Source organism: Pomacea canaliculata, linkage group LG9 (genome assembly GCF_003073045.1).
Source record: "Pomacea canaliculata isolate SZHN2017 linkage group LG9, ASM307304v1, whole genome shotgun sequence".
In the NCBI taxonomy this organism is placed as follows: Eukaryota; Metazoa; Mollusca; class Gastropoda; order Architaenioglossa; family Ampullariidae; genus Pomacea; species Pomacea canaliculata.
Window position 1 is genome coordinate 1,710,167 of NC_037598.1, and position 17,359 is coordinate 1,727,525.

The window sequence follows — 17,359 nt, forward strand, 5'->3', positions numbered from 1 at the left end:
TCTAATCATCCAGTAACCAGAAAATCGGCGAAATTTCCCCTCTAAACTAACAATACGAGAACACACACACACAAATACAGACAAGCATACATGCATTCACATACAAAAACACACACAAAACAAAGACCAAGAAAGTGCCTCCTGGCTGTTGTGAAAATGGAATGTGATCAAAAGATATAATGGCACACTTACAATGGTCCATTTTGCAAATAGCCCAGACTCTAAGAACGGAATTTTACAACAATGTAATGTCATTTATGTTTTCATAAATTCTATGAAAACAAATAACAAAAAGCCCCATTGTAATAGACTGAAGATTTATTTCAAAATTATCTTTGTATTAATGTATTTTTTAAAATTTATAATAAAAGGTCGAATAGTAATACTGGTTTGATGCCATACCTCTATGTAAAGAAAGGCAATTAAAAAGTGTGAAACTAAACAGATGTTGACACCACATGCATGAGTTATCTTGCAAAACACTACAGTATCAATAATTTTGGTGAGACAGTTCTCTAAAAAAACTGATTCAAATAAGAAAATCAAGGCACAGTAAGTGACATAAGTGGCTGAAATTTACATTTCAACATTGTATTTTAACATTGTAATATATTCACATTTTGCTTACATATAACTCTAACAAGTTGAGTATGAATCATGTTTCATCACTTTCACATATCCTTGTTCCTTCATTGTCACATGCACCTGCACACAACATTCCCTCCCACATGCACATATCCTAACCCTAACACACATGCTAACAGCACAATGCTTAACTGTCAATGATATATTTTTAAGAAACATACATACTCAGGTAAATGAAACTTTCTGACATATTCGGCATCTAGATCATTGTAATAAAATCTCTAGCACACACATTTCCTTAACTCTTTGGAATTCTTTGTAAACCATAGCAAAAGAGTGTATGCCAAAAATAAAAATGGCAATTTAGGAAAATGTCTGCATGTGTTCTAATCATGACATGAAGCAAAGTGTGATTTTATTTTAGGTACAACAACAGTACAAGTCTATTTCATAGAGGGCATGATTCTGTATTAACATTCTAACAATGATAAAATAAAAAAAAAAACATGAAAATGATATGAACAAACAAGACCATTAGGCCAGCATAAGCTGTTTGTATGATTATCAAAAGGCAGGAAATCTATTGATAAATGCATTTGAGGAGAGGACGGGGACAGGAACAAGTTTCTTATATGCAACTTACAACACCTAGAATTTAAATGTCCTTATCCAGAAGAAAAGACTTCACCAGCACACATCAATGGGATGGTAAGAGCTATGAGTACATAAAAAAAAAACTAATCTAACTTTTAAAAAGGCAACAAAAAGTGGTAAAAAAATGGACACCGAAAATCGGACGGAGTATTTCAAATAATTAATCACACTTCATATTCCTTAAAAAAGCAGCTTAAAACATATCAGTAAAGATTTGGAACTTTGGAGTAAGTGATAAACAAATTACCACAGTTGTAACATAGTTTACATTTTCATTTCAAGCAGCAGCCCCGAACCCAATTCTTTGAGCATAAAAATTCAAGTTTGCTTTTTTCCCCTTATCTTTTCACTTTAACACAGGATTGTCAATTTTCTAAGCTTGTGCACTGCATTCGTCATTTATGCAAGAAATTTCAACTAAAAATATTCTGAGAAAAGAAAGAGAAAGGGAATCAATAAATAAATAAAACTTGGTCACAAGCTGGTTTCTTTTCAATTGATCTATCTAAAATATCTCACAAATATATATTTACCATCCTTAGTCTTGTAAATATTGCAGTCAAGCTGACACTGGAGAAGCAGGAATACACTTTTTAGGGGAACAGTTTGAAAATGACATTTGTTGACCAAAACAAAAAAAAATTGTATATATATCTAAACACTCCTTCTCTTCCTGTTTTTGTGATAGTATGATCAGTCTACAAAAGTTACTAATTATTATTATTATCACAAGTACACTGGGGGTTCTTTACAGTGTAGTTTTACTTGTAGTCCATAGCACTCGTAGTTTTATCTAAAACAAATCTGACCAGGTGCAGTTTGGTGGCAAAGTTGCTGAAGGTGTCAGGATCTTGGGAGAGGAACCAAGTTATGTTTTGCCTCATGGACAATATGTCATGTCTTCTAGCTTCAAGCCTACATGTGTTCTACCAGCTATCACTACTTTATACTACTATTACTAGTACTAGTGCTCGAAGCATCCTTATTGTTTCACAAATCTTCAACTATAAATAAATATAACTTCTTTCTTACATAACAGGAAAGTGCAGTTGATGCTATACTGTCATTTTATATTGATAAAAATATTTCAGTCATTAATAGTTTTCTTCCCAAAGTGCACAATAAAGCTGGAGTACTTTTAGATATTTGCCTTGTGCTCCCCAAAATGGCTGTGACCACTTTCAGCTGCATGCTGCTGTGCCTCTTTTTGTCCTTTTAACAGTACTCGACAGACCAGACAGTGAAGGGAAAATTCGGCAGTGTTTGTAAACTGTCCAGTAGACTGTGCTTCTCTTGCAATATCCATGGCTTGCAACAAGATGTTGTCATCACTTGTTGAAAAAATAGTTTGCAAAACTGTTCCACTTCCATCAGCTGATTCTAGTAGTAAAATATCATAATGAACTCCGTCATACAGGAGGAAGATGCGTTGTGGGTAGTTCTTATCCTCCCCAAACCTGTCAATGCGAGCAGACTGGCAATCAACAACAGCAATTTCAGTCTTGTAATGATCAGCCAATATAGCCAGCTCAATGCCTCCACCCCAAGCATCACTGTTCAAGATCCACTGAACATACTGTTTGTTTGGACGACCCAGAAATGCCTCGCAAAATCTAACATCATCACTAGCAACCACATCTGCGATAACTTGTCTGAGTGCACTAGCACTACTGGCATCAACTGTGCCATCTGTCATAAGTGCATTGATAGCTGTAAAAAGGCAAGAATTATCTGCAGGCACCACTCGTCGCTGAAGCATGCCCTGGGTTCTGCTGGATGTAAGCTGCTGTTGCAAAATGCCATCAGTGACATGAGTCTTGTCCAAAGACTGGGCCTGGGGAGGGGTTTCCCTTGCACCCCCTAACACATCTTCCACCGTCAGCTTATCACCAGAGCGTACCTGTAAATCCGACAAGGTGCGAAGAACATTTGTGGTGTCAAGAGGACGTGGTGGAAATCCGTATTTTATCCGGAGGTGGTTAACTGGGATTGTTGTTGCATGAGACACTTCACTCAAAAGATCAGCTACAGTGGAATCTGGTGTTAAGCCATGAACAACTTTCAGCCCCAAAGCAGTCTGACAACCAAGTCTAAAGCTTGCACCTGCCATTTCCCCAAGATTAAAAAATCCACTATGATGAAGTCAAATCTCTCTGGAATAATAGAAAATCAAAGAAATGTTAAACAGTGAAATGCGTGATATGACTTTATCCACTTTACTCAAGATGCATGCCTTAAATTACATCCAGACAGTAAACTTCATATAAACTTTGAAAAAGTTTCTAAAATGTTGTTTCTTATCAGCATAAATTATCCTTTTTTTTTTTTTTTTTCAATCTTGTAAATATATATCAGAAACAATCTTGATGGAGCAGATGCTTTAAGCAAAGAAACCCAGCTTCCCTATAATAATGGTAGGATCTTCTAGTCAAAATTGCTTTTCTAGATCGCATTTTCTGGGTGAGTATGCATATTTCTGTGTATGCATGCACATGCAGGTCTGTGTACTCCACGTGTTAGCGTAAGGATATGTTTTGCCTTGATCTTCTGCTGGTACCTTAGGACCATTGACGGCAACACAGAAATGTATTGGGGTTTTGTTAACAGGAGATGTTTGTTTCTAGCACAATAGAATAATTTGTATGTAGAGTATCAGACAATAATATAACTTTAACTGTAAGACACAGGCTGATGCTGATACTTCACTATTGCACAATAAAGCCTGTCATTTGATAATCATGCTGCATTTCTTTCCTTTTTCTTGCGTCATTTTTATGTACACTATTTAAGAAAAAAACACTTTTATTGGTATTTATAGCTTTTCACTTTGTAGTCTTGTGGCAAAACACTGGAGACTAGAATTAAAAAGAAAACAACTATTACAATTTCGAGCTGCCCCCATTCCATCTCCGTCAATTCAGCAGCACTAAGCCAAAACAGATCCGAAGATAAGGTGTATCAAATATGTGTGTATGTCTGTGCATCCTTCGAATATTTCCACGTGTCCACAGACCACTAAAATATAAAACTGAAATCAATTTGTTTTTTAGTGACATAATCATCGGCTAAAAGCGATAAAAGGGATTTCAATCTCTCGTACGAAACACTGAAGTGGCCGTCTTTGAAGCAACTGCTTCTCAGGAAAGCAGTTGACTATAATGGGATGGTACTCGTGCTTACCTTATAAGGTTGACAAAAAAAATCTAGGAGCATATCCCAGAATGTCGCAAAAGAAGAAAAATTACAGATTAAAGACAATCATTAGAACGTTTGATCAATACACATTTCAAAGAGTGTATCAAATAAGACTTTCATATTTACCTATTCTAAAGAAATCACAGATCAAATTCAACCGTCGATCTCCAAGAAAGTAGAGGTGCAACAGACGTGCGTTGTTTCCCCCTTACAGAAAAAATAAATGTTCTCAACACTTGTTCTTATTATATATACAATTTATGTTTGATTATTTAAGATTCTTATAAATGTAACATCAAATATAATAGGTGTGTCAAGCAGTTGTTACACTATATTTCCTGTATTAATTTAAAATTAAAATAATACTGTTTGAAACAGATGATTTCAGAGTATCTTCCCCTGCTTGATCTTTAGGGAAAGAAATAAAAGTTGGTGCTACTAGGCTTTACGCCATACGGCCTTAGGTTGCTACCTGTGTAAAATTCATGTGATACTCAAAGATCTTTTACAGCTTGTCATCTTAATTGCATTAAAATAATGAACAAGGGTTGGCTTGAACTGGAGAGTGATCCTGGTATAATATATTACAAATATATAATTTTTAATTTTTAACAACATTTACGTGACATTGAATGTTTGGGAATTGTAGACATGCTATCGCCATTCAAATCAGAAAATCTGCGTTATCCTTGCGGGCTGTCAATTTTTTTTTTAAAGAAAAAAAGAGCTTTAACTTTAAGAACCTATCTCCCGTTTTTGCTGTGCTTGTTATACTTTTTTGAGATTCAACGATTTCCTTCGTTTCTGTATCTTTACACTGAGAAGTTGACATGCAAGACCCTCCCACATAATTATAGTCCTCGCAATTTTTCATTCCTTGGCAGTAATAATAAGTCTGGATTACCTATCGACACTTGCTGATTGTTCGAAGGTGCTCAAGAGTATTTTTGGAACGTGGAAATACATTACTTAATTGAGTATTAAAAAAAAAATGTGAAACATATTCCATTTTTTTTAAAATCTTAAAATGGTGTAAAAATATCAATGATTTGAGCACGGTACAGCATTTGGACTTTCTCTGCTGAGACATTTTCTGCGCAATTATTTTTTTTCTTATTTAGAAATATTTTTGTTGATTAAATCTATTGTATGATTTTATTGACAGGGCTTTTCACACTTCTTCTGGAAGATTTTGGTGAGTTCAGCACAAATATTACATTTATTCATTGCTTAATTTTACTTCATAGGAGAGTGGGCTTTTTATTTAAACAAACAGCATTTTAGTTTTAACTTAAAGAGTTTGTCATTAAATTCTATGCTGTATTTAAAATTTGACCGCCATGCATGCAGATTTGTGTAATTACTATGAAATCAACAGACTTTAAATATGTAACCAAGAAGTGGAAGCAAACATATTCCCATGTAATTCCAAAATGTACATGTGTTTGAAATCATTTTGATGTGCAACACAATTATGCATATATGTATTTATAAAGACATTTTTTTTTAGGTGTTAAAGGTGTTCAAGTGGAAGAAATTTATGATCTCCAAAAGCCTATGGAAGGGTGTGTGTGTGTTTTTACTGAATATTTTATTGATCTTTTGAGAGTTTTGCCTAAGGTATACTTGTTTATTAGGCATAAGGTGAAAGTTTTCATCTTTAACAAGGCAATATGTGTTACCATGTAAGATTTTGACTGATAAAACTTAATGGTTTAAGAGAGGATGAATGTGTGAGTGCTTTGATAAATATCTGAATGCATCCAGGTATGTTTACATCACAGTCAATATGTACATAGGTCCACATATTTAGTAATTTACATGTACTTGCATTGAGAGATCTTTCTAAACTATTTTTTGTGATATCTAGAAAGTTCCTTTTGTTTTATCCTTCTTCATTTCCCTAAACCATAATCTTTCAGAAGTGGGTTAGACTATTTGCTTTTTTGATTATTTGATAAAGAAACAGCTTATCACTTTTATTTTCTCTCTATGCAGGCCAGTTTATGGTTTTATTTTCTTATTTCGATGGATAGAAGAGCGTCGTAGTCGACGGAAAGCCAACACAGAAGATGAGTCATTTGTTACAGATGATGATGCTGTCAACAGCATCTTTTTCGCTCAGCAAGTAAGCACAGAAATAAGATACCATCACTGCCTTCTTTAAGATTGCTGTCTCTATGTCAGCAGTTATAGAATGGCTAATAAAGCAAAAAATAGATTTAACTATGCATATATTTAAGCATATATGAAGCTTTATTGTCCTCAAAACAATCATTTTAGTGGCACATTATAGTGATTCATATTTATTCATATATATTTTTAGATGAAAATATTAAGCCATTGCCACCTATCAATGACATTTACTGAAGAATTCAAATTTACAAATCAATATAGTGAAATCCACATGCTAACTTTGGATGGAAGTTTATGTTTTGCTTCCTTAACTTTTGCCATAAGCATGGTGACAATAATATACCTTGTTTAGCACAGAAGTTTCCTCATAGGAATTTTGCAAAGTCTGTCCTATTGAGAGTTTGCATTTTAAGCATAATTTGCTATCATTATTGTCATTTATATGCTGTCATTAATGTTAATTTTTTCAGCCTATTGTTTGCTTTTGTAAACAAAATTAAAAGATTTAAAGCAGGAGATTAAGTATTTGCAACCATCCATAGCACAGTTTGTAATTAGGGAGATAACCTATTGACTTTATACAATTAATACAGATAATCCCCAACTCCTGTGCAACTCATGCATTGTTGAGTGTTTTGCTTAACACCAGCAAAGTTCACCTAGGGGAAACGCTGACACGGGTCAAAGATTTCACCAGGCACATGAACCCAGAGGTTTGTACAAAACTGAGAATGACGGCTTTTGAGATGTGCAGTAATAAGTGTTTTACTTTCAAACTATTATTTCATTATTTATCATGACTTCCATATTTACTGCACAAATTTGTAATTACAAATGAAAACATAAGTAGAATCAATATGTGCATGTAATTAGTGGAAATTGTTCGTGTCTTTCTTTCGATAGGTATTTTTCTGCCTGCATTATAGCTATCATTTGCAGTTCTGACATTTTTGCAGTTCATATTTATCTCTACAAAACTGTATAGTTTTTGAAAAGTGCATATTTTAAAGTAAACTCTAGGATGATTAATTATGAGTACTTTTTAATTAATATTTTGCAGTAAATATGAGCACTTTTCTCGTGAATTAATATACAAACATCTGGAATATTTCTGCTTGTCTAATCAGGACAAGGGGTATGCCATTGGGAACATGCCAGATTTAGCACGAGCCCACAACAGCCATGCTAGGTAAGGATATTAGAGGTGCTGCCTTACTAATAGTTCCCATGTCTATAAAAAGACAGTGGACTTTGCATCTAGGTGTGCAATAGCAGGTGGCAAATGTAAGTATGTAGTGCCTCATTATGGCACACAAAAGACACCAGAGGCCATCTGTGACCTGCTGGGTTGAAGGCAGTTGTCCCACGGCCTACTGCAATAGTCTGGTCTCAAATGATTGCATTATTATTGTAGCCTGGTCTCAAATAATTGCTTTATTATCATTGTCAGTCTATTCTCAAATGATAGAATTATTATCATTGTTATTTAAGTTCTAGAGATGATATAATTACATAATCATTTTGCCACCCAGTTGGACCCAATAAGTTTTTTGTTCAGTCTTGATAATTTATTTTTGAAAATGCGGCCAATTTATTTAGGTTCTTTTATAATTGCTTCAGACCAGAACCAAAGCACTTGCCAGAAAAGCAGTCTGGGATTTCTGCAGTCCGTGCTATGGATTCTGAATCTTTTCACTTTGTTAGCTATGTGCCCATTAATGGACATCTCTTTGAGCTGGATGGATTAAAACCTTATCCAATAGACCATGGTAAGTCATCAGCTTTAGCACATTTTTCCACATTGTTTGCTGCAAATTCATTTCTACTTCACCATGACTAGCCATGAATAGCTTTTAATCTGTCATTTTGGTCAGTTGGTGGATAGAAGTGGAGTGGAGTTTAATATTTTTGTTGAGCTGTGGGGATATATTAAGGGCATTTAAAGATTGTTTACTCCTGTCAACTTGATGTGTTATTTTTTATTCAGTAATCTTTTTAACAGTTATAATTGTGTTTTGTTTAAGGAAACTATGTTGAACAGCATTCAGCATGCAGCTAGCTTTTGCAATGTTCATTAAAAGTATATTTAATACTTTTTTATTTACAAGGGCCTTGGGATAAAACTGAAGATTGGACAGAGAAATTTCGCCGGGTAATCACAGAGCGTCTGGGCATTGCCACTAGTGGGTAAGAGCTAATAAGAGATTGGTGTGTACACAATGCACCTGGACACCATGCAGAGAAAGATCAATGCCATGCTAAATGCCAGTGAATGGAGAAAGACAGACCAGAAAGTTTACAGAGAAATTTTTCTGAATCACAGGGAGATCACAAAGTACAGGCGATCCTCGGGTTACGTCAGTACCGAGTTACGATGTTTCATGGTTACGACACATCTTCCATTTACCCCCTGTACTTGTTGTTTTTGCAAAGATTCGACATACCAACTAGAAGTTAGAACAATGTACATAAATCAAGGATTTGTTTTTGATTAGGGGTCAGATTTTAGGCAGCCATAAAAGGGGCTTTACTCTGCCTACTATCATTCTTCAGGAACAGCTGCATGATCTTTTCTGCAAATACTTTCTGGTGAAAAAATTGACGCCATCAGAGCAGGGCTGGACCAGCAGTCTCACAACCATAGTTTTGATATTTTCTCCAGACTGCCTTAAATGAAGTTTGTGCCTGTCACCAAGTCAGAAAGGTCATTACAAGTCACTAATGAAATCCTGGTCTCTACCTGATTCCAACCCACCTCATATATGAGTGCCATGACTGACGGCTATCACTGGCATTTTCAACTGTCAGCTAGTGCTGTACCCTCGTTTCAGCATCCTTCTGTCACCCCACTTCTAAAGAGACCCAGCCTTCGCACTAATAACCTCAAAAACTGTTTTCAAAGTGCTCAAAAGGATTGTGCTGCACCTGTACCATTTCTCCTGCCACAATTTACTGGAACAATTTCAGTCAGCTGATTGTGAGAATTATTAGATCAAGATGGCATTGATGCAAGTGGCGAGTGTCTTATCATATGCTTGCAGTAGGGATCACATCTCATTGCTAGAATTACTTGATCTTGTCAGTTGCATTTGATTCACTTGACTATGAGATAAAAAATCTCCATCACTTTCTTGTTACTTTCGGCTTCTTTGGTACTGTTTTGAGCTGGCTGCACCCATTCTGTGGTTGCTGAAGACACCACATCCTCACCTACTACTTGGAAGCATGAGGTGCCTCAAGGATTTGTTCTTGGGTCTTTTATTTACTGTGCACATCTGACTAGTTGGTCCCACTTGGGCCTGCAGTATCACATGTATGATATCTAGTCAATTCTGCTATACCACACAACAACTGTGAAAGTCTGGATGTCCATCAGCAAACTGAAAATGAATGACAATAAAAGTCGGATCATTCCAATAGCCTCTGCAAATAAACTGAAATATGTGCCATCCTCTACTACTTTTCTTTTCTCTGAGGTGTACATCCTTTGTTCCCAGACCGTGTTATCGATGTTATCATCGATGCATTATTGTCTCATGAATATTACATCGACACAGTCTGTAAGTTTCATAGGATCGGTCACTTCTGACCCTTGCTGTCAGTTTTCACCGCCAAAGCAAGCTCAGGTCTATTTTTGTTTGTCTTTTTTTCTATCAGCAGCCCCAACCTTCAGCTGGACTAAAAACTTCAGAAAGTTAAGAACAATACACTCATATTGTCTTCTGTGCTACAGCCCTGCTCTGCTAGCTCAACTAGCTGCCAGTTTGAGTTTGCTTTGATGACAAGATTGCCACACTGTGCTACCATCATTTTCACAGCCTCACCTTAGCATGCCTGTCTGAGCTACTGACACTTTACCAGTCTCTTTGATCTGCTTGGTAGTCAGGTGGCGCAACAGTTAACACCTGTCACTAGTACATTGAGCTTTGGTTTTCCTGGGCTTAGATCTCATCTCAACTGATTTTAAAAAGAGAAAGCTATTTTTTTGGCATAGAGGAATAATAGTTTTTCCTGTCACATAGAAACACATAAATCACCTAATAAAAAACTTTCCACTGTAAGGTGATCTGAAAACTAAAATAATTTGGCACCTGGGACCTGAAATTGTCAAAGGTCTCATCATGTCAAACATTGTATAATAAACATGAAAGCTGATAATTCATCATTACTGGTTATCAGATGCTAGTGATGCAGATTTACATGCACAGCACCATTACACCTATAAAGTAGTTCTTGACATTGGAAATCAAGAGAACATAAACACATGTAAAAGTCGTGTGCTTTTGCTGCAACTGGTCATTAAAACTGATCGTTAGAGGGGTGGAAAACCTCTAGCATTTTGTGGATAGTAAATGCTGAATAAACTGAGCTCAAACATTCTTCTTGTGCTTGCTATGATTTCAGTGAGCCCTATCATGATATTTGTTTTAACTTGATGGTGGTGGTCCCTGATAAGCGACAGTTGTATGAGCAGAAGCTGACAACACTTCGTACCAACCGTGCCATTGTGTGGGATGCTCTCCAGCAGGTATTTGTCATTTTGCATGGCATGCATCTCATTTTTCTTTTTTTCCCTCCCTCCTTTTATCCTTTTTTTATGAAAAATTTTTTTTGTTCTTGCTTTATTAACAAGTGGCAAATTTATTTTCAGACCTTTTGTTTTGCATACACAGAGTCTGCAACAAGTGGATCAAGCTCATGCCACTGCCACCAACAACACTACATCAAACACCACCACCACAACAACTACAGTAACAACAAAATCAGTTAAAAAGGAGTCTGATGAAGAAAACAAAGAGATTCCAGAGGCAAACGAGTCATGTGCAGCCAAACGAGAAAAGAAAGCAGACTGTACTAGCTCACAAGGAGAAGCAGCATCAGACCTTGACAAGAAAACCAAAAATGAAGGAGACACTAGCATGGAACAATCTGCCTGTGTCAAGGAGGAAAGGGAGACTTTAGACGTTACAAAGCCCCTGACCATTGAGACCAAGTTTACAAACGCTGCATTATCAGGGCCCAGCTCTGAAAGCACAGACACAGCATCAGAGGTGGGAAGCGGGTTCAGTTCCCCTGGCAGCATCACCGCAGGCTCCTGTCAGAGTAGTCCTCATCTAACTGCAGAAGGTTTGTCGTCTGATAATTGTGCAAGCACATTTTACTAGGATACATCTCCTGCCTTTTCCTGTCCTTTTATTTTCATCCCCTTTCAGTTATTCTTTCCTTTTCAATTTTTTTATAACTCTGCTTTTCACCCAGCCTTATTCTCTTTTGCTATTTCTTTCTCTTCTCTTCCCTGCATCTTCTATTCTATATGTGTGTAAATGTTCATAGCAGAATAGCGCTATTCCACCTACCCTTTAAAGTAGGTCTTATGCTTTAACTCAAGATTTTTATTATAATCTCAGCTAGTATGTATGTAGTACATGCTCATAATGTATTTCTTACAGCTGAAGAGAATGGAAGTGGCATGAAAGAAGAAGGTGAGCGTAAAAGGAAGCGCAGATCGAACCATGGAGCATTTACACCGAAGGTAATGTTTACTGTGGAGGTAGTGAGCTGGTGTACATGTAATGACTTGAAAATAAGTTGTAAGCCATCAGTCCCAAGTGCAAGTTGACTTTGCTGTTTGGTTTAAATAGTTAACTAGCTATTCAGTGTCAGTCCATGATGTAACATAACTTCATAAACCTCCAGCTTTACATGACCATCCTTAACCATTATGGGTGAACCATGGGAGATGAAGAGGAAGAATGACAAAGACATGGAAATTGATGACTATCAAGACCATTCAGATGTATTATTGCTAAGTAACCATGAAGTAAGTGTCACAGAAGATATTTCTGACAGTTCATGCTGCAGTTATTACACTGACATGGGAAAATCTTCAGGATTCTTCCACCTACACAAACCTTTATCGCTATACCTGGCTTTGATAATTTTTGTTTGTGTAGCAGAGTGTTGAAAAGTTTTATTGCATTTACAAAAAAGTCATTTTTGCTTAGTTTGATTTTTTTTTTAACCTATGATATTTATTCATTATAATTCTTTCAATTTGAAATCTTTTTAATTTCAATTTGAGCAAATTTTTGCACATGAGAGTAGCAGTATTGATGTCAAGATAACTTTTAAGCATAAAAAACTATTGTGGCTGTGCATCTGATGTGAGCATTCAATATAATTGAATTTTGATTAAAGATATCTACATGCATGTATTATAAAAGCACCTTCAGACTCAACACTTCAAGTTGGACTCTGTTTATTTTTAGGATTTGCTGGACCTGCTGAAGAATGTTGAAAATGAGATTGAACTGTGTGAAGCAACCCTCAAAGAAGAGTATGAAAAGAGGAAAAAGTATAAGGTGTGCAGATGAGATTCTCTGTAACTTTAATTCTTTAGGTACTTTTCTTCATAGGATCGTCGGAAGAGAAACTATAAAAAAAAGTTGATGTCTTGAAAAATATGTGTAGACTTGACTGTTCCAATAAATATGCTGAGTGTTTTGGCTTACTTTTTGAATGCATTTAATTCTTGCACTTTTGTTAAGTACATTGAATTTATTGGCTGCTCTGTTGAATGTTTTGAGTGTTGGGTGTTTTGCAGTATGATGCTGAGAGTGTTGGTTGTCTTGTTGCATTACCAGAATATGCAAGTTGTCCAGAGCAACTTGAAATTGCAGACTGTCATAAACTCATGGTTCTTTTTGCTCTACAGATTGATGACTGCAGGCGGACTCACAATTATGACTCCTTTGTCACTACCTTTCTTAAGATGCTGGCGGAGCAGGGCCACCTTGCCGAGCTGGTTGAACATAACCTGATGGGCCCCTGTCGCCCAAGCAACACGCCAACCCGCGCAAAGCCCAGCACTACTGCTACTAGTGCAGGGACTCGAACTTTGACAAAGACTGCGGCTGCAACTGCTGCAAGGCGACGGTCACGGCCGAAGCGGCGAAGGTAGTCTGGAATCAGATCATGTAAGTATCCATTGAAGTTAGTAGGTATACGTGATGATGTTATGTACAAAGCACAGTGTGTGACACATAACTTTGGCCAGTCACATTTTAAAGGAAATGCCAAAATCAAAACATGTCTTTGAGACACTTGGATCTGCTTGTCTGTCATAGATTCCAGAGCTGACAGTCTGAGAATCTAAAGCAGTTTATTTAATTTACTAGCACAATGCAAGAAGATAATAAGCTTGTTATTGATGTCAAGCAGTTGCTTTGACCTTTCTGCACCCTCCCTGTGCAATATCCTTTTTCAGTGTCTGCTTCTGGTGTTGTGACTGGCTGTGAAGGCCGTGGGGCACAAAGGCATGGGGCTTGCTTGTAGCCAGCCAGTTATATGCAAGATGCAGTGCTGCTTAACTGAGAAGTTCTTTCAACTACTGTAAAATTTTTGTTAATTGCTTTTGGAAGTTGTGCAATTGGTCAGTTCTTACTTCCTTTTTTTCTTGAATACAAACTATTCTTGATTGCATCAGTACTTGGAGTGGCTATTCTTGCCAACTAGCCTGAATTTGCTTTGTTTCTAAGATTTTGTGACATTTGATGATAGCCACAGAAAGGCCATGAGCTTTGTGGAAGCTGCTGAGACTGTAAAGAAGGTGTTTGAGCGATGTGGCATTTTTCTTTGACATTTTGCAAGTGAACTTTCCTGCACAACATATATGCAAATGTGTCGTGAACAGGTCAGATGACCTTTTGTGGATGAGTAGTTAATTGATTTGTGGGAATAAGTTGTCTAGACACCAGACATTTCACTTATTTAAGCTCTGCATCACAATGTCTGCTGTTTTTTTTTTTTATTATTATTATAATTTATTTTTGTTTTAGACAGAATCAGGGATACATTTCCTGACAGGTGAGACAGAAGAAAAAAAAAAGAGTGAAGAGAGAATGGTTTTTCGAAATTCGAAAATATTTTTGTAAACATAAAGAAAAAATATATGTTTTGCTGTGCAGTGTTGCCCAGAAAAACCTAACTCAGGGGAAAAGGAAAGTCACCAGAAGTCGACTCAAAATTTTTCCTCCTGATATGTGCAGGCATTAACACAGATAAGTGTACACACACACACAAGCAGACGAATGTGCATGCATGAATCTATACACACATTTATTCTTTCTTATCTAATAACAGATTGTAAATGAAGAGTACCAACAGTTAACTGCATTTATAATGGTTCCAAAAGTCGAAAGTGTGAGCACAAAAAGTTAGCATGGTCATGATCATGACACAATGGGACAATTGTGCACCATATGGCTGATTATTTGTTTATTTAAGGCTTGGAGCTGTAAAATTTTCATAGACTTTGTTGATAAGGCTAGCGGCTAGCATTAAGTTATTCATCCCTTGACTGGATGTGCTTGCTGGTACAACCCAATCAATGGTAGGACAGGTGTAGCCTGGGGAAACAACTGAATGCAATGGCTGACAAGGCTTGCCGTGTAGGCCCGTGTTGAGGAGCAGTAAGCATGATGTAGTCAGTCGGTTATTGTAATTTTTTTTTTTTTTTTGTCTACCTCTGTGTTAACCACCTTCCAGCATCCATTGAAATAGTCATACTCCATGAGATGACCAACCCAGATAAGCTTGTGCTTGGGGAAGCAGCTAGCCAAGTGGTTAGAGCGCTGGTGTCTGAACTGAGAGCACATTGATTCAATACCCAATTAGCGCAGCAAACTTCCCCCATTCAACCCATCTGGCGGGAATGGATACCTGACTCCTTAGAGAGTTGGGAAAGGTAAGGCAGCGAGGGAGAGGAGATGGACATCTCCCTCAAATAAAGCTGGCCCCAAGAAAAGTGAGGTCTCTAGCACCTCACCCCACAAAGACCTGAAAAGATTAGGAGAGGACTTTTACCTTACCTTTTACTGTGCTGTTACCAGATGATGCTCCTGGTAGTTCATGATGCAGCTGTGGTAACTTTGGTATTATTGTCCTAAAGAGTTATTTGTTCCTTTTTTTATATAACGACCTTTTGATGTGTTGGACGAGGTAGTCCTGATTTTGTTAATTAATTAGTTGATTTTTGTGAAATTATCTGTCAGAGTGAGCAAGCATAGCCACCTGCTAGAGGATATATTCATTATTTATTAATCACTGTGTTTTACCTGTTCTTATGGCTGTTAAAAGTAAGAACTCAGGGTTTATGTTTGTCATGTAATGGTGATCTATACAAGGTGGAGCATTAAGCAGTGAAGAAATCGAACCTCTGAGTGCATTCCTGTTTTCAAAGTATTACAGAACATGACCTCAAATATCAGTTGCAAGTGCTGTCTTTTGCACAAGCAGCCACCAAGTAAGCTGAAAATACCTAATGCATGTTATGTTTGGTTGTTTTTTGTGTATGTGTGTGTCCACAGACTAGTTTTAAAGGACTGTTTACTTTGATTTTATAAATTTATGAATTGTTGTACAGATTTAGACTGGTGGCTAAGTCATGAACCTTGAGTAAGTAGACAGAGGACAAGTCATGGATTTGTATATATAAACTAAATTCCTTATGTTTTGCTGCTCATTCTCTTTATTCAGTTCTTAATCATTCATACTGAGTTTGAACTGTCCCATATTCTTTTTTTGTGAACTCTGTTTCATGTGCCTTTTATAATACCACTTGTGTTCAAATAAATGAGCATGCAATAAAACATGGCCATCCATGATGTTAAGTTGCATGAGAAAATCAGCATTTGCTAACCCTACGATGCTTCGTAGTATTAAGAGATTTTTGTTGTTGACACTGTTTTTGTTTGATTCTTTTGACTGACCTACTGTCCTCTTGGCTGCTGTGCCCATCCTTCTGTTACTCTTTTCCACATCTTTATTTGAAGTCTCAGGAATTCTTTTAGAGTATTGTTGGTCTTGACTGCTTCAAGATGTAGTTCAATCAGTTTCACTTCCATAGGAACTGTTTCAGATAGGCTTGACACAGACAGTAAAGAAGAGAAAGTGTGGAGGTGTAAACAATGGCTGTCGCTTTCACCTGACACTTCCAGGTGTTGTTGCCTTGAGGCCTTTTAGCATGAGAAAGAAAATGTTTATTATTCACTCTTTGTACAGTGTTTTATGAGCATCATTTTAATGCCAGAATCTTAGACTTTTGCATACTAGGCTGATCTTGTCGGAAAATGTTGCCTTTCTTGGATACATTTTTATAAAAGCAAATAAATCCATGCAGTGACATTTTGGATTTATGTACATTAACATAAAGAAAAAAGTGTAAAAACAAGTAGCTTGCTGATACGCTAGTAATGAGTAGAAAGGTGGTCAGTGTGGTTAGCTGACTTAGACCTCCAGCATGTCAGGAGCCTCCGGGATTGTATACCTCTAGTTCAATGGCTGACGCCTAGCAGTCTGCTGAAAGTAAAAAGTATGAGAGTGCTAGAGGTTACAGCTAGTTAGTAGTTAGCACACTGTGTACATGGCCTCACACAATGCCACGCCAGCTTGCCTCTTGTCATGTTGATACAGCTTTGTAAGGAAAATATTTTTGAGTTTCAGGGAGATTCAGCAAAATTCAAAAGAGAATAAATATTATTGAAAGAAAAAATAGTTCTTTAAATTGGTGGCTTGTATGTATATGTGTGTGGAGGCGAGAAGGGGGGGTGGGGTCTTGCAGACTGCCCAGGTAAACCTTCTGAAGTGTTGACAAAGGTTTCACAAGGGATATGGTGGAGACTTGTCTGAACTAACCAGCCAGTCCACCTGTTCCACTTAAGGGGTCCATCTTCAGTGCCACAAGTCATTGTTTCCAAATTTTAAAAAAAAACAATCTTCAACGAATCCT

At 36.9% G+C, this 17,359-nt stretch overlaps 2 protein-coding genes across 4 annotated transcripts; one reads left to right on the forward strand and one right to left on the reverse strand.

Moving 5' to 3' along the window:
- Positions 1-303: 303 nt before the first annotated feature.
- LOC112571859 (ubiquitin thioesterase OTU1-like) lies at positions 304-4,843 on the reverse strand. The gene is made up of 3 exons (XM_025251203.1): positions 4,801-4,843; positions 4,561-4,641; positions 304-3,392 (listed from the first exon to the last, which is right to left on the reverse strand). Exon 3 carries the CDS (start codon positions 3,347-3,349, stop codon positions 2,378-2,380), a length of 972 nt encoding a protein of 323 aa, XP_025106988.1. The 5' UTR covers positions 3,350-3,392; positions 4,561-4,641; positions 4,801-4,843; the 3' UTR covers positions 304-2,377.
- Positions 4,844-4,853: 10 nt separating this feature from the next.
- On the forward strand, positions 4,854-17,122 carry LOC112571857 (ubiquitin carboxyl-terminal hydrolase BAP1-like). 3 transcript variants are annotated; one of them, XM_025251201.1, is made up of 14 exons: positions 4,854-5,008; positions 5,600-5,629; positions 5,945-5,999; positions 6,433-6,562; positions 7,164-7,283; positions 7,698-7,759; positions 8,191-8,339; positions 8,679-8,757; positions 10,975-11,098; positions 11,244-11,697; positions 12,021-12,103; positions 12,840-12,932; positions 13,286-13,547; positions 13,838-17,122. In XM_025251201.1, the coding sequence occupies exons 1-13, from the start codon at positions 4,972-4,974 to the stop codon at positions 13,529-13,531; spliced, it is 1,662 nt and encodes a 553-aa protein (XP_025106986.1). In that variant the 5' UTR covers positions 4,854-4,971; the 3' UTR covers positions 13,532-13,547; positions 13,838-17,122. The 3 variants fall into 3 exon arrangements, with proteins under 3 accessions (XP_025106986.1, XP_025106985.1, XP_025106987.1); XM_025251200.1 differs by having other exon boundaries at positions 14,538-17,122; XM_025251202.1 differs by having other exon boundaries at positions 4,898-5,008; positions 6,471-6,562; positions 14,538-17,122.
- The last annotated feature ends 237 nt before the right edge of the window (positions 17,123-17,359 follow it).